General features: G+C 35.5%; 1 protein-coding gene across 2 annotated transcripts in view; it reads left to right on the forward strand.

Annotated features, from left to right (window-relative positions):
* Positions 1-2,606: 2,606 nt before the first annotated feature.
* Icos (inducible T cell costimulator) overlaps positions 2,607-24,122 on the forward strand; it is a 29,007-nt gene continuing 7,491 nt past the window's right edge. For both annotated transcript variants that reach the window (XM_046463136.1, XM_046463135.1), the window contains exons 1-3: positions 2,607-2,712; positions 18,195-18,533; positions 19,223-19,329. In XM_046463136.1, the coding sequence (XP_046319092.1) occupies positions 2,655-2,712; positions 18,195-18,533; positions 19,223-19,329 (504 nt within the window). In that variant the 5' untranslated portion in view covers positions 2,607-2,654. The remainder of the gene's footprint in view (positions 2,713-18,194; positions 18,534-19,222; positions 19,330-24,122) is intronic.

Here is a 24,122-nt window from a genome sequence, read left to right on the forward strand (position 1 = left end):
AGAAAAGCTAGCATGCTGCATGCATTAGGAACTCAGGTGCCCACAAGACAAGAAATGATAAACATGCTCTGTCTTTAATGTAAGAAACTTTCCATCCCCGCCCTCAGCCTAGGCATCTGCTGCACACACAAATCAAGACCATGTTAAGTCATGGAATGAAAAATGAAATGAAATGAAATAAAATAAAAGCAAACAAAACATACTTCCTGTGGGGTGAATGGAAATTTTTGCCTGGTATATTTTCCAGGTACAAGACCAGTGATTCTGAATATTTGAAACCACAAGTAATTGTGTTCTTTAACTGAGATTTTAAAGAAGAAAGGATCACCTAAGGGGACCTTGACGTAAAACACATGGGCATAGAGGCAAGCCAGGCTTCCCAGTTACAACCAGATAGCCTACAAACCAAGAAGCATGATAATTAGGAAAAAGCAACAGATTCACATCAAATAAAACACACACACATCTAGTTGAACTAAAGCTGAATTTGACTGCAACTTGTACAACTTTTCTCCCCTTGAGTTAGAAACACAGCACTTTAATTTTATTAGGAAATCATTTTTTTTTTTTGGATTCAAATAATTTGGAACTTCCTCTAGGACCTAATTACACTTTCTCTCTGAAAATATAGAACCAAAAAAAAGTCATGTTACCATGGCCAGATAAATGAGGACTGGCCTCAGATTGTAGCATGGTAAGGAAGAGTATGGAACCCAGAATCTCATTGGTCGGTTTGACCTGGCTCCATAACTTTTCAGCTATGTGATCCAGAGTTAATTGCTTAATTTCTAGAACTCTCCATGTCCTTGTCTATGATGTGAGAATAATAATGGGATCTTTCTGGTACAGCTGTTGTGAGAAATGAATGGGTTAATGCATGTCAAACACAGGGCATGTGTTCTGTAAATGTTCATTATTTGGTTCCTGCCTTCTATCTTCCTTTGAAACTGCAGCTGAGGTCTAGAATTTGGGTCAGTTTTGTTCACATAAAGTTAAAGCTCTCATTTTAGTTCTAGAGCAGGGCCACAACTAGGGCAGAAAGTCGTTTCCTTTCTACTACCTGTGTGTTTGCTAGAACAGGCCTCAAGCACAATGCCAGTGGGTCTTGGGGACTTCTTTTGATGCTCTTGGGGGACACAGGGGAAACAAAAGGGAGGAAATAAGGGTAGCAAGTTCCTAGGGTCCTGGGGGCCCAGTCTTTATTGCTCACATCCAGTGCTGAGACCCCGGAGTCCTGAAAAAGACACCTAGGGGAAGCCTCGGCAGCTTTAGCCATTACTCCCAGGTTAGCTTCCTCCTTGCCTTTCTGACCCTTTGGCTCTATCCAGTGCCCCTAATTGTGGTTCGATAACCCCAGACCTGGATCTGCTTCAGAACCTGGACATTTGGCTGCTGTACCTTGGTTTCTCTGCCTGACTGAGGTGAGTTTCTCATCTGAATGCCATCTCTGCAGGTTGAGAGTCAATACCTCCCCAGAAAGTCCAGACTGGATTGAGAATCCTGGAAGCCAGGTCAAACCTCTGGGTGGCAGGGTCAGTAGGCCTTGGCATAAATAGTTCCATCTGCTTTGGTTGAGTGAACCTCCGGAGCTATTTTCCAAATCCCAGTGCTGACACTAACTACATGACTTGGGCCAGGTCAGGCATTTTACCTCTCTGTGCCTTAGTTTTTCTCATTTGTACAATGGGGAGATGAGTGATTCCTACTTCACAGAGTGGCAGAGAGGATTAAATGAGTACACAGACACACACGTTATATATATGTACACAAATAATAATCCATTTAAATACATGCAAGACATAACATAAACATAATATTGGACTATATTCATGGTATATTTTGTACATATTAAATATTTTATGTGTGACTTTACATTTAATTTTATGTTTTGCACTAAGATGTATTTCATATAAAACATTAAGTACACATAAATATAATTATTTATATTATTCTTTTTGTCATCTCTACTTTATTTCTCTGCTGAGATAAAGGAACCATGAAAGCCTTTTCAACTTTCTTGCTTTTATCTGTGTCTATAACTGCAGAATCCCTATGATCTACAGATTGCTCTATCGTGCAGAAACTTGCCATCATTTGGAAACTTACAATCTACCATGAATGTCATGCAAATATAATTTCTAAGATTCCTGGGATGCTCTTCTTTCAAATTTCTTAATTTCAATTTCTGCAATAATTTCATTTATTTCTTGTCCTATTTCAATGACTTTCTCTTCTCTGGAGCAAATAACGTAAGACAGAAATGTGTCAAAACCTATGTCTTATTTATCACATAGTCTTTGTAGATCTTGTTATTCCCAATAGATATTGATTCAGTGGTACCTCTGAATGAAGTGGTTGTGAAAATAGTAGATTTTGTCTTTTTAACTTGTTTCTTTGGAGCCAGAATAAGGGTAAAGTTTTTTTCCTGTCTTCTCAATCATCAATAATCCATGGATTAAATCCTTTACCTCCATAAGCAGTAACCCTTCCTATATAGCTGTTGACATCAATGAAAAGATACTCCCTTGACTTGACGGTAAGTGTGACACTACATCAACTCCCACAGAAGCCACTTCCTTTTTCAGCAAATAGAACATAAACTTACTCTCATCTCTGAACACAGAAGGAAAGGACCAGATCTGATTCTTGCAAACATGAAGCCAGTCTTCTGGTATTTCTTTATTTTCTGCTTCCAAATTGAACTTCTAACGGGTGAGTGACCTTTTGAATATTTCTTACTAAGTTATAATTCAAGAGAGCTTAAGAAAAATGAAAAGTAGAAAAATAAGGCACCAAATAGAAAGTGGTTTTGTTTTTTGAAATTAGAAACTATTTCCTTGCAGCCCAACCACATGGTTGAGACCACCCTGTCCCTATGTCAGTGTGGATGGCACTGGGTTTGCATTACTGCCTTTGATACTGTGCTTTAAGATGAAAAATATGTTTCAACAGACCATTAAATTTTTAAATTACCTGCATGGAGTTACCTGTCAGAGGATGAAGTAGAAGAGTGGCTTACTGTTCTCAGAGAAAGATGAAAGGCACAAAAACTTGTGTCAACAGAATGAGAATTAAGTAGCCCTGGCATTTGGGATAGGAATTGTTCTATGGTAGAAAATAAACAGAAGTGCTTCAAAAGAAGGATTTTGATTTTAATCTTACCTGGATGGTCTGTTGTTGTCTAAAATACATAGGCTGTCATAAGGTTTTTATTGACACTAAGTTTGAAGATCCCCCTAAAAGGCCAAGGAGGAGTGAATGATTAAAAATCTTTGTAGCTCCTGTAGACATAAAAAAAAATCATTCTGGAGTCTTTGATTCTTCCTTTCATGTGATATACATTAGACTCTAAATGAACAACTTAAATAATGTGATGTGTAATGTAAATTAATATATGGGCTTCTGCTTCTTCTTACTCTGTACATTTTTCTTTTCTTTTGAACTCTAGGTTCTATTCTTGAGGCTGGGGAAAGCCAAGTAAAATTATGTTAAGTGGGGACGTTCTCTTAACAGGAAAAGTAAAGGCAGAACTTTTAGTAAGTCTAATTCCATCTAGAAATGCCTTTTTTTCCAGTGGTACAAAGAAATACACATTACTTTTCTTTTGAAAAAATAAAAAAGTTCCAAACCCAAACTGGATTGGTTCAATGTTTGATTGTGTCCTGTTTCAGAGTCATTCAAATGCTCTTAAGACTAATGAAGCATAAGGGTTTACTGTGTAGCAAGTCCCAAGAGCAGTTCTGGGCTACCTATTTGTTCTGGCCTTTCCTGTAACCTCACAAAGTCCTTCAGCATCATAAATAACGTGAATAACTCTGGAATTGAAATTCATTCATTCACTCCTTCATTCCCTCATACAGCACCAGCATTTGCCCTGTAGGAGGTGCTGTACTAGCTGCTGCATGTAGAAGAATGAGCAAAACCAGGTCACTCCCTGCTGTCCTGAAACTAACCGAATGCTGGGGAGAGAGACACTAATTAAACAGTCCCAGGAATTAACAATAGTTACAGGCAAAATGCAACCAAGAAGCCTGGCTAGATGGGGTGGGTGTTTAGGGGGGTTTGGAGTATAGGGTCATTGAAGTTTGTTTCTTTTTTTCCTGTGGAAATGGCACTTGGGACCTCAGCGACAAGCAGCAATCAATGAGGAGGAGGGTAAGAAGGTAGGGAAGGCCATTCTGTAGCATTTAGAGAGTGAGTTGTGACAGGAGGGAATGAAGTGTGGTCAGAGAGCTGGAAGGAGGTGGCTGAGCCTGAGCACAGAGAGGAAAGAGATTGGTGAAGTCACAAGGTGAGGCTGGGAAGGAAATCAGAGACCTGACCATTCAGATGCCCGTGTTAAAGATTTTGGATTGTTTTCCAAGAACATTTGTGCAAGTCTTTGAAGGGTTCATTTGTACTACTAAAAACCATTCCAATATGCCAAACCCATTTTGGCAGTTATGCTGTTGGTACTATACACGAGAGCTTTGAATTGGCATTAGTATTATTTCTGTGGAAGAATAGATCTAGCCTGGGGTAGGATTATTACCGTTGCCAGACTAAGCTGAGGAATAAATTGAACATTTGGAATGATATTCATCTTAGATCCCAAATAAATAAAACCAGTGTTCACTCTCATCACATGGAAAACCACACTATGTGACATGCTGTTTTCTAATCTGACAGGCAGCAAAATTAAGGCATGAGTGGCTAAATGATGATAATAAATACACTAAAAATCATCATATTCAAAATACCTTCATGATGATGTATCCAGCAACTACCATTATAAACACAATAAACACAAAGAACTAAAACAAGGTAAACTAAGCACCCACAGGTCCTCGGTCATATATTTTTAACCCTTCCAGCACCGAAGCCTTTCTCATGCTATGTAGACAAAGGTTTGCTTATCTTCTGTCAATGCTTGAAGACTGAGGCTCAGACCAGGAACGGCTAAATAGATTGCTACACAGCAGTTAGTGGCTGAACCAAGATTAGAACTCCATGTGTCTGATTCCAATATCCATGTTCTTTCTACACTCTGTGGAAGTAGCACAGCTATAACACAAATTTCAAGTGATAGAAGTTCTGGTCAATTTTGTTATTTGGTTGGTCAATTAAGAAGGTTGGGAATCTTGGCAATTTCCATTCTTTGATGGATCTCAATGTAAAATTTAACCAAGTCTTGATGTTGATTTAATGATTCTGAAATAGTTAAAGGCTCTTCCTTAGAGAAGAATTTGGAAAATGTGAAGCTCTTACTTCATTCAGAGGAGCCTCTTCCTAAGCTTTATGGGCAACAGAGACCTTGTGGGTGACCTGATGAATCCTGGTTTGGGGAAGCAGGGTGCAGAATGCAGCAGTGGGAATGCCAGATGTCAGATGGTGCCTAATGCATGTGTCTCAGGAGGTGTTGGGTCAGGAAGCAGGGAGCCCATCTAGAGCCTTGCTTTGTGGAGGGCACTGAAGGATTCTTGAATTCCACCTTCCCAGGGAGGACAGCACTGGGGGTTTCCAGCGCCTGGTCCTTCCCGCAGAGCTCAGAGGAAAGTCTGTGGAGATGAGTTGACCTTTGATTCTCTCCAATCTTTCAGGTCTGGGCAGAAATATCCCCTGAAACCTCCCCTTTCTATGTTTGTGCTACATTTTAAAAAGTTCAAAGTGCCAATGATGAATTTAAGCCATGTCCATCCAACAGGATAAGCCTGTACTTACTTGGTTTTATTCCTTCAACAGTATGTGTCTTTACTACTTATTTTCTATCATCTGTTAGTGAAATTATATTTATAAATATATATAATATATATATATATAATTATAAACATAAAATATATATAAAATATAAATGAAATTGTATATACACATACATGTGTGGGTGATTATACACACACACACACACACACACACATACACATATATATGTATTAGCTCTTCTCTTCTTGCCTCTGGTGAATTTGGAAGGTCAACTACCTTTCTCAGTTTACTAAGTCATTATCATGTTCAGAAGATCTTCATTGAATGTCTATATTTATTTATTCTTGTATCGAAACAAATATGACAGTGTCCTTGCCTGATATGTCTAGCCCCCTACACTGGCCTGAGAATTTAGGAATGTTCTTCCCTTCCCACACTGCCCCCGTAGTGCACCCTTGCTGCATACATGGATTTTGTTTAAATAATTTAAAACATCCAGCTGCAGATCACTGCTAGGTTTTCTCTTACAGTGTTTCTCTTCTGTTCCAAGAATCCTTTCCTGACACTCACATCACATCGCATCTCTGATGTGATAGCTCTATTCTGGAATTTGGGTCTAATCTTCTAATCTGTTCTGATATAAGGATCAGAGGATTCCCATTAATTTTTTTTTCAGATACTCCAAACTCTCTGAATCCAGTGCAGGTAAAGATGACTTTCTTTTACCCTTGTGGGTGACAGGTGTCTTTTCTAGCTACAGGATCCCTGGACTACAGTTTTTCCTGTCAAAGGTCTATGGATTTTCATCCCCTATTTGTTGGCTTGTAGGGTTGTGAGTGAATAGTTTTATGCTAGTTTGATTCTCATTCTTTTGAAAGTAATTTTAAAACAAAAAGTCTCTAGAATTTTGTAATCTAGAAAGTTGTTCATTTCGATATTGGAATGCAGGAAATGCATCTGTGTGTGCCTCTGTTTCTCTGTGTGTTTTCATTAATTTTTTTTTTTTAGGATTGGTTGAGCCTTTTAATCTGTAGACTCAAGCTTTATCTTTTATTTAAGGCATTTTATTTTCCCTCCTGGTATTTGTTTAATCATAGTTTCCTCTGTTTCTCCCCTCCCTTATAGAAATGCCCATTATTCTCATATAAGTTTCCAACCCCTTGTTTTCTCAATAGTAGGGAACAAAATAGATTTTATAACTTTGGTTGCTTGTTAACCACAACTCCTTCAAATGAAATGGAATGATATAGTTTTTAAGTCACTAGTAGCATATTCACTTGTCTTGGTAGACAAAAAATATAGGCATGTACTGAAGTTCTCGAACTAGTTTCATTCACAGTAAGTTCTTTAGTCTAGTTTGACTTAAAAAAAAATCAGACCATTATTCACAGTTGTAAACTGAGCAAAACCTCCATTTTATGCTAATTCCTCTTTTAAGAGTATTGATTTTGATATGTAAAAGGACTTTTGTTCTTTCCAAGTTAAAAAAAAATCATTTGTGATCTGCAACAACTAAAGAAAAGGTTGTATTTTCTAAGTGACACCTCTGTGCTACTGTTCTTCTAATGAACTGAGTCTGTCAAGTGGCATTTTTGAGGGCATTTTAAGTAAAACAAAATTTTTGGCATTTGAAACCATCTTATAAAAGTAAATTCAAAATTATATTGTTATATTTTGAAAGGTGAATCACAGTAGGTATAGAATATGAAACTCAAAACTGCTAATCAAGGAATTATTTTCCTTCTCACTGGTTTGGCCTCTAAGGTTGACAAAAAAAGATGAAGATTTGCCAGTTTAAAGAGTCAGAAATCAGAGCTAGGAATCTCCTATGTGTTGTGCAAAAAATAGTGATGCTTGTATCTATTTTGCTTGAGCAAAAGTGAAAAAGAAACAAGTTGTCTCCAAGCAGGGTGACCCCCAGAGCTGATATAATCTGTTTGAGCTATTTTGATACAGATATATCACTTCCTGTAAGCAACTAAAGACTGTTTAAAGGCAATGATTTTGAATTTAAGAAATCAAACTTTTTGCAGCTCATATTTATGTTGTTCTAGGATTCAGGATCAACTTATCCATTCATGCAACGACAGCAATGCTCCCTTTACTGTTCTCACAAATAAAGTTTTATTTATATTGTCCTATCTGGAGCTAAAACAAAAATTCCCATAGAAGTGCTAGTTTGAACTTGTTTAATGACAATGGAAAATTTTTTTTTGTATGTGTGAATCCCCTTCTGTGCATTTTTAGAAGCAGATAAGTTCCTGGGTGATCATTAAGAATTTCAACTCTGCCAGAGCCAGGATCCAGACTTTTATGTGGGTTAAAATATACAGGGCAGTGTAAAATACAATAGTCGGTGGATAAATGTCTAAGGGAAGGAGAGTGTTAAGCTCATATAACTGTATATCTATGAGATTGTTTTATGTATGTTGAGTGTGTAATAATACCTTCAATCACAGAACACATTATGTGGCACCAATCTGAAAACCATTTTGAGTATTGGGGGAAGTAATATATCTAAGATTTATTATATGATCTATATTATATAATACATTATTTTAATACTAAAACATAATATAAAATAAAGTTAATATAAAAAGAAATATCTGAGCATAATTTCCATATCTAGCCTGATGCTAAAAGCTTCTTTTTGTTTCTTATTCTGCAGCAAGTCTCTTTAGATCCTATGTTTTAGTTTCTGTAAAATGAGGGATTTGGATGAAGTTTTTGGACTAGGAGATTCATTAAGTTTGTGGACTCTGGAGTCAGATTGTCTAGGTTCAATTCATGTCTCTACAATTGAAACACAAAATTTGGTTTTCAATTTTCTCTGACTCTGGTAGAATTTCTAAATTGGAAAAATGATAATAAAGTCTACTTTTCAAGTGTTAAAAAAAAAATTCATGTCTCTACCAGATATTGGGTTCTGTTACTCTGGAACAGTTACGCAGGCCTCAGTTTCCTCATCTCTAGAATAGAAGTAAAAATAGGCAATCTGACTTAAAAGCTACTATAAGAAACAAATGGCATATTTTATGTAGTGCATCTCACACAGGACCCTACACATAAAGGCACTTAATACTTACAAGCTGTTATTGCAGCTATTATTTGGAAGTCACTGAAACTATTAGATTTCAAGAACTGGTTGGGCATCATCTGGGTTGAGTCTTGGTCTTTGGACTGGGAAATAAGTGTTCCCCAGTATCTAGTTAATTCAATCTCTTGCTGTTTTTCCTAATCTGTTCCTCAGACCATTCCAAGAACCTTTTTGCTAATATCATGCTCAGCCTTCTTTTTAAAAATATTGCAGTTCTTCTACTCTGTTCTAGGTCCTGGACTTATTTAGGTAACCATGATACAGACCTTATCCTTGTGGAGCTCATGGTTAAATGAAGAAGAAAGGCAAGATTAATTATGTTGTAAGGTGCTGTGCATTATTAACATATTGGTTTAAATAAGGCATTATTGAGAGAATAGAGATTGAAGTTTTGGGGGACCTTGAGAGAGGAGTTGGAATTTTAAATGGTTCTTAAAGAATGAATAAGGGTTTCTAGTCAGACAAAGGGGTGATAGGATATTGCAGTTTATGGAAACAGGTACTGATGTTGAAGAAATGGCAAAAATTTCATTGTGGTTTGCACAGATGGTCTATGGAGCACCTTGTGTCATGTCAAGGAGATTGGTTTCTTACTTTATAAGCAATAGGAGATGAATGGAAACTTTGAATCTGGGGAGTGAATGCTCTTTAGAAGCACAACTGTGGGAGCACCATGAAGGCAGGGAGAGAACTGGTTTCAAGAAGGCCAACAAAATAGCCAAAAAGATGTTTCTACAGATGAGGGAAGACATTAAAGAGGTTTAGACTGGCTGTAAGAATGGAGAAGAACAGAATTCAAGAGCTATCCAGGAGATAGGGTCAATTGAACTTGATGACCAATTAGATGAAGAGAGTCAGAGATAGAAATAAATGAAGATTCTGAGGGTCATAGGGTCTGAGTAGTAACTCCCTTGAAGAATAGGGTTTGGGTGTGATGAATCTTGAGTTAGATTTGGAAATGTTACACTTGATGTGTTATTGTGTATCCAGATAGAGACGCTAAAAGGAATTGGAAACCAAGAACTGGAGGGTTGAGTTGGAGATATAGAAGTGTTATTGTGGTCAAAATGAGAGCTGAAGCCATAGTAGTAAATGAGTTCACACAGCAAACACCGAGTCCATGTGTCCAAAAACCTCTACACAAGCAGCCGAGGAATGGGAAGCAATGTGTCTTTTGTGGAGTGTGGATAAACTCTCTCTCCTTGCCCCTCTATGGAGTGGAGCTGGGTTCATTTAATCTCTTGAGATTTACCTAGTATGATGGTTTCAAATCAATAGCAACAAAATAACTAATAGTCACAGTTAATTACTTTGTGACTATTGCTTCAAAGTTTTATAACACCTTTGGGATTTTTCCATTTTCACAGAGAAAATAACTTTAAAGGAGGAGAAAATGGATCTTTCATTTTTCTTATTACACATGGTTAGAGAACCGAGGGTTGTTTTATGCCCCCTGTGGAGTTCTTTAGAGAGTAAAAAACAATTTACACATTGTGTGTGTGTGTGTGTGTGTGTGTTCTTTTGGCTTTTTGGCTCTGTTTTCACTTTTCTTCACATTTCTTCGCTTTTTTCCACCCCCCTTCTAAATGTTATAAATTTAAATTAGATTGAATTTATCTTGCATACCCTCTCAACCTCCTTGAACTCAATCACTTCTTTAGAATATGAATGTCTTTGAATTGCAATATAAGTATAGAAATGATGCATATATAAAAATCTACGAACCAAGATTCTAAAAGTGTTAGTCAGTAAACTCATATGAAGTGATTTTGTGCTTATGAAAGGTGGAAACAAAGTGTGGGAATCACATTTTTGCAATGCCTGAATTTCTTTGAAAGTATCAAATGTGACACAAATGTAATATAAGCATGGCAATTTTAAGAAGTTTGCATCTTGCCTAACATTCTTGTGCTGTACCAAACTGAGGCTTATCATTGTTTGATTACAGAAAATGTGTTTAATAAGCACTATCAATAATTGCAAACTCAGGAGATCTTATCTTTCTATCACTCTGAGACCTTTGTAGAGGTTTGTGGTTAGCAGTCTGAGTTAAAGAGAATAAAATCACATTGCTGATCTGTTTTGCACCCTCTGCATTGTGTAGGTTCTCCAAATGTTTTCTCCAAAGGATTATCAACTAAGGGTAATACAGCTGCTTATAGAGTCTTTGCAGTATGGGTGAGATAAAAGAAATACTTTAAATAATAAAATAATCAACTTGCAAATAGATTCTTAAGCCATGGTACAATTCTCAGATAAATGATCTTTCTTCTGAAATTTTCTTGATAGCACCCCCAAAAAAGAGATATAAAGGTTCTTATCTTTGGAAAATTTGAAAACCTAAAAATCTCAAAAATTCTGATTTTACTCTTGAAAACATTAGTCTATTGATGTCCAAAACAGTATGATAAAAATCACAGTAGCCATCAACAGGTGGAGCCTCTATTGAGAAGAATATACCCTATTGGACATGGTACTCAATGTGATTAAGAAAATATAGTACTTATTCTCTGAGAATACGTTAGGTGTGTTAACTGAAAGTGAACAGATATCTTACATATAGTAGTCAGGTTTTCAGACTCATTACCAGGATTGAAGATAACATCTTCCTGTTTGTGTTTCTGACTATACATCAAGTGCTAAAAGATGTAGTGTGGTGTTTACCTTGAAAATCATTAGCATGCTGTAAATAAACATCTGGGAGTATCAGAATAACCACTTGTCCAGTGCTCACTGTCCTGGTCATACGTTGGGCAAGCCTAATTACTGTGCATGTTGAGGATCTAAAAAATCAACTAGATTTGAACTTGCCCTCTCCTCTACAGGCATCAATGAGCCAAGAGAACCATCAATCAGCTAAACAAGTTTTTATAAGCCTAGTGAGTATTTTCTTTAAAGCTCAAACAGATGATTTTTATTAGAATACGACATCCCAGTTGGGGTGGTGACTTGTACACATGATTGTATATCTTCATGTATTTGTTTCTAGAAGAAAAGAAAATGGTATATCTAACCTTGGGATAACATTCTAGCGATGAGTTTTTCAATCCTGGGCAAGATGCTCAGAGTTGTGACCCCAGTTTTACCTAATAAATATAATTGGAGAATATAAAATAAAAGTTTCAACTTGATCATTTCTAAGAGTTCTTTTAGTTCTTATATTCTATATTTCATGCTTCATCTCCCTATATTTATAATGTCTCAGAGATCTGTATATGCATTGCCCATCCATCCATCCATCCATCCATCCATCCTTCCATCTAATAAATATTTATTGGAACTTACTGTCTAACAAGTACTACTGTAGATACTTGGAATGGATGGTTGAATGCTCAACAAGGTCCCTGATTTTATCCTTACATTATAGTGAAGTAGCCAGACAATAAACGAGTAAACACACAAATAAACCATATAATTTCAGACAATGGTAAATATTTTCTCTCTCAGGTAATATGATAGAAAGTGACTTAGGTGGGTTGGGTGCCCAGTGGTTGCTGAAGAAGTACCCTTATTTTTTAATAAAGAGAAAGAAGCAGTAATATAAAGATTAGAGTAAATATTTCAGCTCAAAGCCCTAAAAATCATCTTCATGTGTTTGTGGAATAAAAACAGAAGGGCAGTGGGACTACAATGTGCTGAGTGACTGGTAGAAACAGGCAGTAGAGAGGTAGGATGGAAATTGGAAGTCATGGGGAAACAGGGTCAGGGGATAGGTTTTATTCAGCGTGATATGGGAAGGTCCTAGAAAATATGTAAGCAAGGCAGTGATACTATCTCATCCTCTATATCCGAAGATCATTCTGGTTTCTCTTGGTGAATAGATTATAAATGGGCAAGAATGAAAGCAGAAAAATTAGTGAGCTCTTGCAGTACCAGAGAGATGATGGTGATTTGAACCAATTGTAGCTGAGATGGAGAAATGGATCAATTCTGTTGGACATAAAACAGAGGAACAGAAAATTAGGCCTTCCTGCTGACAGATTTTTAGCAGTGGTCCTTTAACACTCAGTTATCAGCAACCACTCTCTAGGTTTACATGGCTTCCTGCTTTTATTACACTTCTATTTCATTGCTGCTAGCAATATTTTGTGAACAGAACCAAAAACCTTTCATGCACCCAAGAAGTTGTACAACCTCAGACAAATAATTTATTCTGTCTGGGCCTTCAGTTATCTGTACACAAGACTTTCTGTGTGATTTCTAAGTTCTCCAGGTTTGACTGTATTTGATGCTGGGAACTGTTGACTCATATTACAGGAAATAAGGAGAGTGAAAGTGAGGGTGTCTACAGGATGGAAACATGGACAGGGTGTATTGGAGGTGAAGGTGGTACCTTAGGAAAAGTGATGAACATCTCAAAGATAGTGTAAGAGAGGATATTTTGGAAAAGAATTTTATATTAAGAGACTGTATGTGAAGAAAATGTAAATATGAGAGAAATGAAAAAAATGGCAAGAAGAAAGAGCTCAAAGAGGATGACACTCATAAAGCTTTAACTACTGGTATAGCAGAGCAATTAATCAGACAGATTTGACATCCAACCAATCAAAGCAGACACTGGATATTAAAATTATACCAATTCTCCAGGTTGAATATTAGGTTCAAAGATCAGAACATCAAAAGGGGCGAAGAAACAATTCTAGCTATTTCTGCAGTTATAATACATGAACATATTCAGATTTCCCATAAGTTGTCTATTCACTAATTGTTAATCATTGTTGTAATGAGTGCTCTCCTTTTGATATTATTTTTACAAAATGCTATCAAAGACTGAGGAGAATTATTTGTGGTTTGGTATTTGAACATATCTGTTCTATAGGCATCAACATAATTTTGAAGTAATGGATTAATTACCATGGTTGAAAACCTTCAAATTGCAGACTTGGAGTCACCAAATGACTTCCAGATAGAAAGCTTAAGCATTGGGCATGGAGAAACCTGAGTCAGCCGTCTTAACTGCTACAGAGGTGGTTTTATAGCAAAACATGATAAAAGGAATAGTTAAGAGTGCCCAGTAGAAGTGGCAAGTTGGAATCCCTACTTGATGTCAATGGCACACAACTTGATACTATCATTCAAGAAAAATGAAACCCTTCCTGGCCCTTCTAAATACTTTTGTGGTAAGAAATGTAGTTGCATTCATTTTAATTTTCCTGACTTCTTAGAATATTCCATTTAAAGACAAGATTATGGGAATGTGGCCTCCTCTAAGGAGAACTCACCCAACTGCAATGTTTTAGCTCTCTTGGTTTTTTTGCAGTCTCAGGAGGGTATGTTCTTATAATCCAGAGAAAGTAACTTTTGGAAAGATATTTCCATTTTATTTCCTATTTCACAGATGAAGAGACTGAAGTTTAGAGGGGGATCCTAGTCACAGAGCCTCACTAGACCAGAATTTGTTTTTGGTTTCCTTGAGAAACAGTGCATTGTACATCCACCATTACATTTCAACTTATGTTGGGTGGTAGATCACAGAGTCTGCACAAAAGGGGGAAAAACTGCTGACCAAGTTATCTTCAAAAACAGAACACAATGCATCTATGTTCGTTTGTGTATACAGTGGCAGCAGACACCTTTGCCCCAAGACCTCTTTGTGGTTTACTTGCTGCCATCCTAAAGTCTCTGGGAAATTTGCTCTGAACAATTTCAAGAGAACCAGTCTGCTGATCTTATCTTCTGCAGTAGATGGTAGAGAAAAAAGCATCAAAATAACAATTGTACAACAAAATTCACTCTAGGACAAATAAATCCTCAAGCAAAATACCCTTCATTTTTATCTAATGTAGACTGCTGCTATCTTCTGCTGTCAGTTCTTTCCTTTTTGATTAATTTGTTCCTTCTGTTTAAAAAAATGAAACAAGGATTATTTCCTCTCCATATACTTGACATTTATTGTAAAACAAAATGTCTATATAGAAATGTGACCAAAACATAAATGCACAATTTAATAAATAATGGTAAGGCATATTATCCCACTCCTTATAATAACCACAGGCCAAGAAATAAAACATTGTCCACACACAGAAGGCTTTTCACCTCTATGTGTTTCCTTCATCATTCTAATCCACCCCTCCCAACTTTAGACAAAACTATTAGGCTGAGTTTTGTGATACTTATTTAGGGTATAAATTCTAGTTTTGTTCTTTTAGTGATCATGCAAGAAGTCTCAACATTCATGCTTCACCATCAAAGTTTCAAGTGGCAAATACCTTTACTGTCCTCCTAGAGAGAATGTTCTAGGTTGACAGGTAGTTTCTTTCAGCACATTGAAAATATAATATGTAATTCCACTGCATCATGGCTTTTGTTGCTGATGCTGAGATTTCACTTGACAGTGTAACAGTTGCTTCTTTGAAAGTAATAAGTCATTTTTTTTCTCTAGCTTCTTTTAGGATTCTCACTAAGATATATGTAGGTGAAATATAGTTTGCTTGTGATTCATTGGGATTCTTGTATCTGTGGATTGTGAGTGCATTCTGAGCTATCTTTTAGTTCTTCAATTCTCTCTATATCCTTGTCTAATATGCTTTTAAACTGTTCATTGAGTTTTTAATCTCAGTTTGTGCCATGTTTTTAACAGTTCTAATTGGTTCTTTCAAATTAGTTAACTTAAAAATTTTTCTTGTGTTCTGCTGATATTATTATGAGTTTGTCATTTATTTCCTTTAACATAACAAGCTCAACTGTCTTATTTCAGTCTGTTGTTCCTATTGTTGCCTTATTCCTTGTGTGTTTTGCTTTTTAAAAATAGTTTTCTGGGGATGTGGCTCAAGCGGTAGCACGCTCGAGTGGCATGCATGCGGGCCCGGGTTCGATCCTCAGCGCCACATACAAACAAAGATGTTGTGTCCACCGAAAAACTAAAAAAAAAAAAAATATATATATATATATATATATATATATATATATATAAATAGTTTTCTTGTCATTATATTTAAATGTTATTTGTAGTGTTTAAATCTTATTCTTAGAATAGATTGCGATTTTGCTTTTAAAACCTGTGGTAATAAAAGTTAAGTATCTCCTCAAATCAAATTCAAGGACTTAGGTTTTTTGGAATATTGAAGTGACTTGAAGGTGGAATAAACTCCTCATGAGAGTTTGTTTACTTCTGATTTCCTTTACTTCAAGTATGTAACTCTTTGGGGAACCAAGATTATTGAGGATAAAGTCTGCTAGATTCCTCACTTTGCAGATCCTACAAGATAAAACACATATAAAAAAAAGTTTGAACTTGGGAGAACAACAAATGTTTTCAGAGTGAAAGCAACTTCTAAGTTCTATTCCTTTGTCTGGGTTCTGGATCTCTTTTCAAATTTATCTTGATATTTTCTCCTCTTTTGGTCAACTATTTATCCTTTTAATATTATATTTAGACATTTTGTTCAGGATTTTTGGTTATTTTCTTGTTGAATAATCTGTTCTGCCATAACTGAAAACTGAGACATTTGTGCTTTTTTCATAATCAAATCCCCAATCTGAAAATCTATTCCCTAGAAATACAAGGGGCATAAGTTTAAGCCTAGAGATATTAAGGAAAATAAATAATTGTGGTGAACTTTAAATGAAATTGAGGCAATCAGTGCAAGAAGAGGTGTAGCAAATGGATCCTCCTGTATGATACTGGTCTTAATGCAAATTGGAACACTTAATTAAGAAAGCTATATGAAAAGATGCACTGTTATCATAATATATTAAATGTTTTGACCAAACACCATAATATTTACATAAAAGCTAAATGCTGAAAATCCCCTGTTATCCCACCTTAGTGAATTAGTTTCATTAGGTTATGATAGATTAACATGATGGAACATCATGTAAACATTTAAAAAGAAAATCAAAACAATTACATTAAAAAATCAAATGTTCATGATATGCCATTAAATGACAATAGCAGAACACAAAATAATATTTGCTGTGTAAAATAAGCATGTATCTGGAAGATAAAGAGCAAAAACATACAAACAGTATTTCTATTTCACTGGAGAATTGGGAATTTTTTCTTAAAAATTTTATACTTATTTAATCTTAAGAAAAAAGATTTCAAAATGTCAGTAAAAATTATCATGCTAATAATTTTTTCCAATATCATAATGAAACTTTATCATATTTTTAAAAATACAATTGAATATTACTCAGCTTTAAAGAGTAAAATTATGGAATTTGTTAGTAAATAGTTGAAGTTGGAGAATATCATGCTAAGCGAAATAAGCCAATCCCACAAAACCAAAGGCTGAATGTTTTCTCTAATATACTGTTGCTAATTCACAATAAGGCAGGAGGCACTAGGGAAGAATAGCCTTACTTAGATTAGGTAGAGGAAAGTGACGGGAGGGGAGGGGAGGGGATTTGGGGATAGGAAAGATAGTAGAATGAAACAGACATTATTACTGTGTGTATATATGTGACTGCATGACCTCTGTGATTCTACAACATGTACACTCAGAAAAGTGAGAAATTATATCCCATCTATGTATGAGATATCAAAGTCTATAAATGCATTTTCCTGTTGTGTATAACTAATTAAAACAAATTTAAATTTTTTTTAAAAAAATAAAAATACAAGAATCAGAAAAAGTAAAAAAAGAACTTAAGAACTAGTAGCTCAGAATCTGCAACCAGTCTAAAGCCATTTCAGTTTTCTCCTCCTGTGATACCCATGTAGCTCACAAAAAGAACTTTGGTTCTTTTGAGCTTAAAGTTTATTTAAAAAGTGAGAAAGTAAGCAAAAATCTGAAACCTTACCTTTACTATCAGGCTTTGATTCATTTCTGGGTGCATTTGAACATAATCGATCTGTTCTTTTATTCTGCAGTTGGAGGGTATAATGTAAATATCTATTTATATACATAATTGTTCAATTTTAGCTTTGGATATTTTGTACTTTTAAAAGTGTTTTTCTCTTAAACAGCATCTTTCTCTTAATCTCTCTTTGTTCAACAGCTCTCCACTTTTCAATTTCTATTTTGAAAAAGTCATTTCTTTGAATGGGCATTTCTGATCCTCCAGTCAATATTATAACCTATCCCATCCCAACCAGACATCTGAATAGTTCTCCATTCCTAGCATAAATTATGGTGTATCACTGCATATTGATTAGTTTACCATGAGTCTCTGTTGTGAGGGCCCATGTTTGTTTGATTTAGTCTATTTACACGTGTTATTTAATACTTAATGTTTTACGTATCACTTATTCATATCAGAGAAGCACAGTTCTAATTAGTTTTTTTTTCTGGGTCACAGTTTTACCTTTTGTTATATTCTTTTCTGTGTTTGCCTGTACATGAAAATCTTTCATTTTGGTGCAATAGAGGTGACTTTATGAAGACAAGAGATTAGTTTTATGATTAAATATAATTATTAGGGCAATATATTCACAAAATATCACTTTTGCTTTGTTTTCTTTCTTTTTATCCAGGAGAAATTGATGATTCCGCCAATTTTGATATGTTTACATTTCACAATGGAGGTGTACAAATTTTATGCAAGTACCCTGAGAAAGTCCAGCAGTTTAAAATGGAGTTACTGAAGGGGAGGCAAGTACTCTGTGAACTCACTAAGATAAAGACAAGTGGAAACGTGGTGTCCATTAATAACATGAAATTCTGCCAATCTCAGTTATCCAACAACAGTGTCTCCTTTTTTCTGAATAACTTGGACAATTCTCATGGCAGCTACTACGTCTGCAACCTATCAATTTTTGATCCTCCTCCTTTTGAAGAAAAGATTCTTAGCAGAGAATATTTGCATATTTATGGTAAGACATTGCTTTTATGTTTGGGGCTTAAGAGGACATATACATTCTGACAACTTTTCTCATTAATGAAAACAATTAAGCAAGTACCTTTTCTGTTGGAGTTCATTTAGGTATAGTTGAGGGCAGATCATTTTTGATGAAATATATAAGAGATGACTTATTAATCATAATTGGCATTTATTGGTAATATGTAGTTTAATCACATAGACTGTTAACACTGTTGACTTAGAATTAGGTTATGTTGTCTTTAAAATACATATGCCAATGAAAAACAGAAAAAAAATTAAGGCAATACCTCAATTCATGGATTAATTGTGATTACCTATTAATCGAAGGTATAAAGTGGGTGTGTGCTGCTGGGTTTGTGGAATGAAGTGCGATGATTGAAAAATCATAGTTCTATAGCATTACTTTTCCTACTTACTCTTTTATAAAATACAGTATTGACTACATTTATAAACATATATTTGTAGTTTTTAAAGTATTAGTTTCTGGATCCTTGCTATAATACTGAGGTGATATTGGCTATCATTTACTGAGTTTCTTGATGGTAATGAAGCAAAGCTTTATTGGACTAATAGCTCCTTTAAATTCTATGAAAGAACTAAAGATTCAGCACCAAAAGAGATTTGATTCTTGGAGGTTGTGTTTATTTGTTTTTTAATCAGTGTGTCTCTTTTCCAACCCAGAATCACAGCTTTGTTGCCAGCTAAAGTTCTGGTTACCCATTGGATGTGCAGCTTTTGTGATAGTGTACACTTTGGGATGTTATTTAATTTTTCGGTTTACAAAAAAGGTGAGCAATTTCTATCTCTTCTTGCATATGCTTTCCTGAGTGGTTATTTACAAAATATATATTGCTCTTTGCTAGAAAATACACATTGCTCTTTGCCAGAGTTATTTGATCAAAAGGTTTGACAGGTCCTTTTCCCTGAGATATACCTACTAATTAAACTAATAAGAACTTGGAACAGAGGTTATTTATTTGTTTATTTTGTAGCTCACTTTATTCCAAAAGGACTCAGTAGCTTATAGAGATATGTTATGATTATTATTATTATTAAAAAGATAGAAAATTGGGGTCTATGGAAGAAAATAGATTAGGAAGGAGGTTAAAACTTAAAAATAGATGTCTCTGATTTTTAAAATTACTAAAGGTGGGTTGCAAATTTGTATCTGAGCTTCCTAAGAGTCAGGGAAAAGATGAAACAATTAGTTGAAAGTCTCACATAACTGGTAAGTGAAGAATACCAATGAGAAAATATTATATAATGTACTAGTAGTCACTGAAAAGGAAATTCTAGCTTCTTTCCCTGGCAAGTTACTAGACTCCTTGCTTTTTTTTTTTTCATCTTCTTTTTTTTTTCTTTTCTTTTTTTTTATTGGTTGTTCAAAACATTACAAAGCTCATGACATATCATCTTTCATACATTTGACTCAAGTGGGTTATGAACTCCCATTTTTACCCCAAATACAAATTGCAGAATCACATCGGTTACACACTCACATTTTTACATAATGGCATATTAGTGATTGTTGTATTCTGCTACCTTTCCTATCCCCTACTATCCACCCTCCCCTCCCCTCCCCTCCCATCTTCCCTCTCTACCTCATCTGCTGTTGTTCAATTCTCTCCCTTGTTTCCCCCCACTTTCCCCTCACAACCTCTTATGTGTAATTTTGTGTAACATTGAGGGTCTCCTACCATTTCCATATGATTTCCCTTCTCTCTCCCTTTCTCTACCCCCACTCGACTCTGTTTAATGTTAATCTTTTCCTCATGCTCTTCCTCCCTGTTCTGTTCTTAGTTGCTCTCTTTATATCAAAGAAGACATTTGGCATTTGTTTTTTAAGGATTGGCTAGATTCGCTCAGCATAATCTGCTCTAATGCCATCCATTTCCCTGCAAATTCCATGATTTTGTCATTTTTTTAGTGCTGCGTAATACTCCATTGTGTATAAATTCCACATTTTTTTAATCCATTCATCTATTGAAGGGCATCTAGGTTGGTTCCACAGTCTAGCTATTGTGAATTGTGCCGCTATGATCATTGATGTGGCAGTATCCCTATAGTACTCTCTTTTAAGATCCTCAGGGAATAGTCTGAGAAGGGCGATAGCTGGGTAAAATGGTGGATCCTTTCCCAGATTTCCCAGGAATCTCCATACTGCTTTCCAAATTGGCTGCACCAATTTGCAGTCCCACCAGCAATGTACAAGTGTACCCTTTTCCCCACATCCTTGCTAACACTTATTGTTGTTTGACTTCATAATGGCTTCCAATCTTACTGGAGTGAGATGGTATCTTAGGGTAGTTTTGATTTGCATTTCTCTGACTTCTAGAGATGGTGAGCATTTTTTCATGTACTTGTTGATTGTTTGTATGTCCTCCTCTGTGAAGTGTCTGTTCAGGTCCTTGGCCCATTTGTTGATTGGGTTATTTGTTATCTTATTGTTTAATTTTTTGAGTTCTTTGTATATTCTGGATATTAGGGCTCTATCTGAAGTGTGAGGGGTAAAAATTTGTTCCCAGGATGTAGGCTCTCTATTTACCTCTCTTATTGTTTCTCTTGCTGAGAAAAAACTTTTTAGTTTAAGTAGGTCCCATTTGTTTATTATTGTTATTAACTCTTGGGCTATGGGCGTCCTATTAAGGAATTTGGAGCCCGACCTCACAGTATGTAGATGGTAGCCAACTTTTTCTTCTATCAGACGCAGTGTCTCTGATTTGATATCTAGCTCCTTGATCCATTTTGAGTTAACTTTTGTGCATGGAGAGAGAAAGGGATTCAGTTTCATTTTGTTGCATATGGATTTCCAATTTTCCTAGCACCATTTGTTGAAGATGCTATCCTTCCTCCATTGCATGTTTTTAGCCACTTTATCAAATATAAGAAAGTTGTAATTTTGTGGATTGGTCTCTGTGTCCTCTATTCTGTACCATTGGTCCACCTGCCTGTTTTGGTACCAGTACCATGCTGTTTTTGTTACTATTGCTCTTTAGTACAGTTTGAAATCTGGTATAGCTATACCTCCAGATTCACACTTCCTGCTTAGAATTGCTTTTGCTATTCTGGGTTTTTTGTTTTTCCATATGAATTTCATGATTGGTTTATCTATTTCTACAAGAAATGCCATTGGGATTTTGATTGGCATCGCATTAAACCTGTAGAGAACTTTGGGTAATATCGCCATTTTGATGATGTTAGTTCTGCCTATCCATGAACAGGGTACATTTTTCCATCTTCTAAGATCTTGTTCTATCTCTCTCTTTAGGGTTCTGTAGTTTTCATTGTATAAATCTTTCACCTCTTTTGTTAGGTTGATTCCCAAGTATCTTATTTTCTTTGAGGATATTGTGAATGGAGTGGTTTTCCTCATTTCCATTTCAGAAGTTTTGTTGCTGGTATACAGGAATGCCTTTGATTTATGCGTGTTGATTTTATATCCTGCCACTTTGCTGAATTCATTTATTAACTCTAGCAGTTTCTTTGTAGACCCTTTTGGGTCTGTTAAATATATTATCATGTCATCCGCAAATAGCGATAATTTAAGTTCTTCTTTTCCTATTTTTATGCCTTTAATTTCTTTTGTCTGTCTAATTGCTCTGGCTAGTATTTCAAGAACTAAATTGAATAGAAGTGGTGATAGAGGGCATCCCTGTCTTGTTCCAGATTTTAGAGGGAATGCCTTCAGTTTTTCTCCATTTAGGATGATGCTAGCCTGAGGTTTAGCATATATAGCTTTTACAATGTTGAGGTAAGTTCCTGTTATCCCTAGTTTTTCTAGTGTTTTGAATATAAAGGGATGCTGTACTTTGTCAAATGCTTTTTCTGCATCTATCGAGATGATCATATGGTTCTTATCTTTAAGTCTATTGATGTGGTGAATAGCATTTATTGATTTCCGTATATTGAACCAGCCTTGCATCCCAGGGATGAATCCTACTTGATCATGGTGCACAATTTTTTTGATATGCTTTTGTATTCGATTTGCCAGGATTTTACTGAGAATTTTTGCATCCAAGTTCATTAGAGATATTGGTCTGTAGTTTTCTTTCTTTGAAGAGTCTTTGTCTGGTTTCAGGATCAGAGTGATGTTGGCCTCATAGAATGAATTTGGAAGAGCTCCTTCTTTTTCTATTTCTTGAAATAGCTTGAAAAGTATTGGTTTTAATTCTTCTTTGAAGGTTTTGTAAAACTCCGCTGTATACCCATCCGGTCCAGGGCTTTTCTTGGTTGGTAGTCTTTTGATGGCTTCTTCTATTTCTTCCTTTGTTAATGGTCTGTTTTAATTGTGTGTGTCTTCCTGACTCAATCTGGGCAGATAGTATGACTTAAGAAATTTATCGATATCTTAACTATCTTCTATTTTATTGGAATATAGGGTTTCAAAATACTTTCTAATTATCTTCTGTATTTCTGTAAGTGTCTGTTGTGATATTGCCTTTTTCACCCCGTAAGTTAGTAATTTGAGTTCTCTCTCTTCTTCTCTTCGTTAGCATGGCTAAGGGCCTGTCGATCTTATTTATTTTTTCAAAGAACCAACTTTTATTTTTATCAATTTTTTCAATGTTTTTTTTTTTTGTTTCAATTTCGTTGATTTCTGCTCTGATTTTAATTATTTCTTGTCTTCTACTACATTTGCTGTTGTTTTGCTCTTCCTTTTCTAGGTTTTTGAGGTGTAGTGTGAGTTCATTTATTTGTTGGTTTTTTCTTTTTTTGAGGAAAGAACTCCAGGAAATGAATTTCCCTCTTAAAACTGCTTTCATTGTGTCCCACAGATTCCGGTATGTTGTGTCTGTATTGTCATTTGTTTATAAGAATTTTTTTATCTCCTCCTTTATGTCTTCTGTAACCCATTGATCATTCAGTAACATATTGTTCATTTTCCATGTGATGTAGGATTTTTCCTTCCTTCTTTTATCATTGATTTCCAGTTTCATTCCATTATGATCAGATATGGTGCATGGTATTATCTACACACCTTTATATTTACTAAGAGTTGTCCTATGGCATAATATATGGTCTATCTTTGAGTAGGATCCATGTGCTGCTGAGAAGAATGTGTATCCACTTGATGATGGTTGATATATTCTATATATGTCGGTTAAGTCTAGGTTATTGATTGTGCTATTGAGTTCTATAGTTTCTTTATTCAGCTTTTGTCTAGAGGATCTGTCTAATGGCGAGAGCGGTGTGTTGAAGTCACCCATAATTATTGTGCTGTAATCTGTTTGACTCTTGAATTTGAGGAGAGTTTGTTTTATGAACGTTGCAGCACCATTGTTTGGTGCATACAAATTGATAATTGTTATGTCTTGTTGGTGGATGGTTCCTTTCAACAGTATATAGTGTCCTTCTTTATCCCTTTTGATTAACTTAGGTTTGAAGTTGATTTTATTCGATATGAGTATGGCCACTCCTGCTTGCTTCCAAGGGCCATGTGAGTGGTATAATTTTTCCCAACCTTTTACCTCCTTCAGCCTGCGTATGTCTCTTCCTATCATATGAGTCTCCTGAAGGCAGCATATTGTTGGATTTGTTTTTTTGATCCAGGTTACTAGCCTATGTCTCTTGATTAGTGAAT

Source organism: Marmota monax, unplaced genomic scaffold, assembly GCF_021218885.2.
Source record: "Marmota monax isolate L192 unplaced genomic scaffold, Marmota_monax_Labrador192_F-V1.1 WCK01_AAM20220418_F8-fsc00095, whole genome shotgun sequence".
In the NCBI taxonomy this organism is placed as follows: domain Eukaryota; kingdom Metazoa; phylum Chordata; class Mammalia; order Rodentia; family Sciuridae; genus Marmota; species Marmota monax.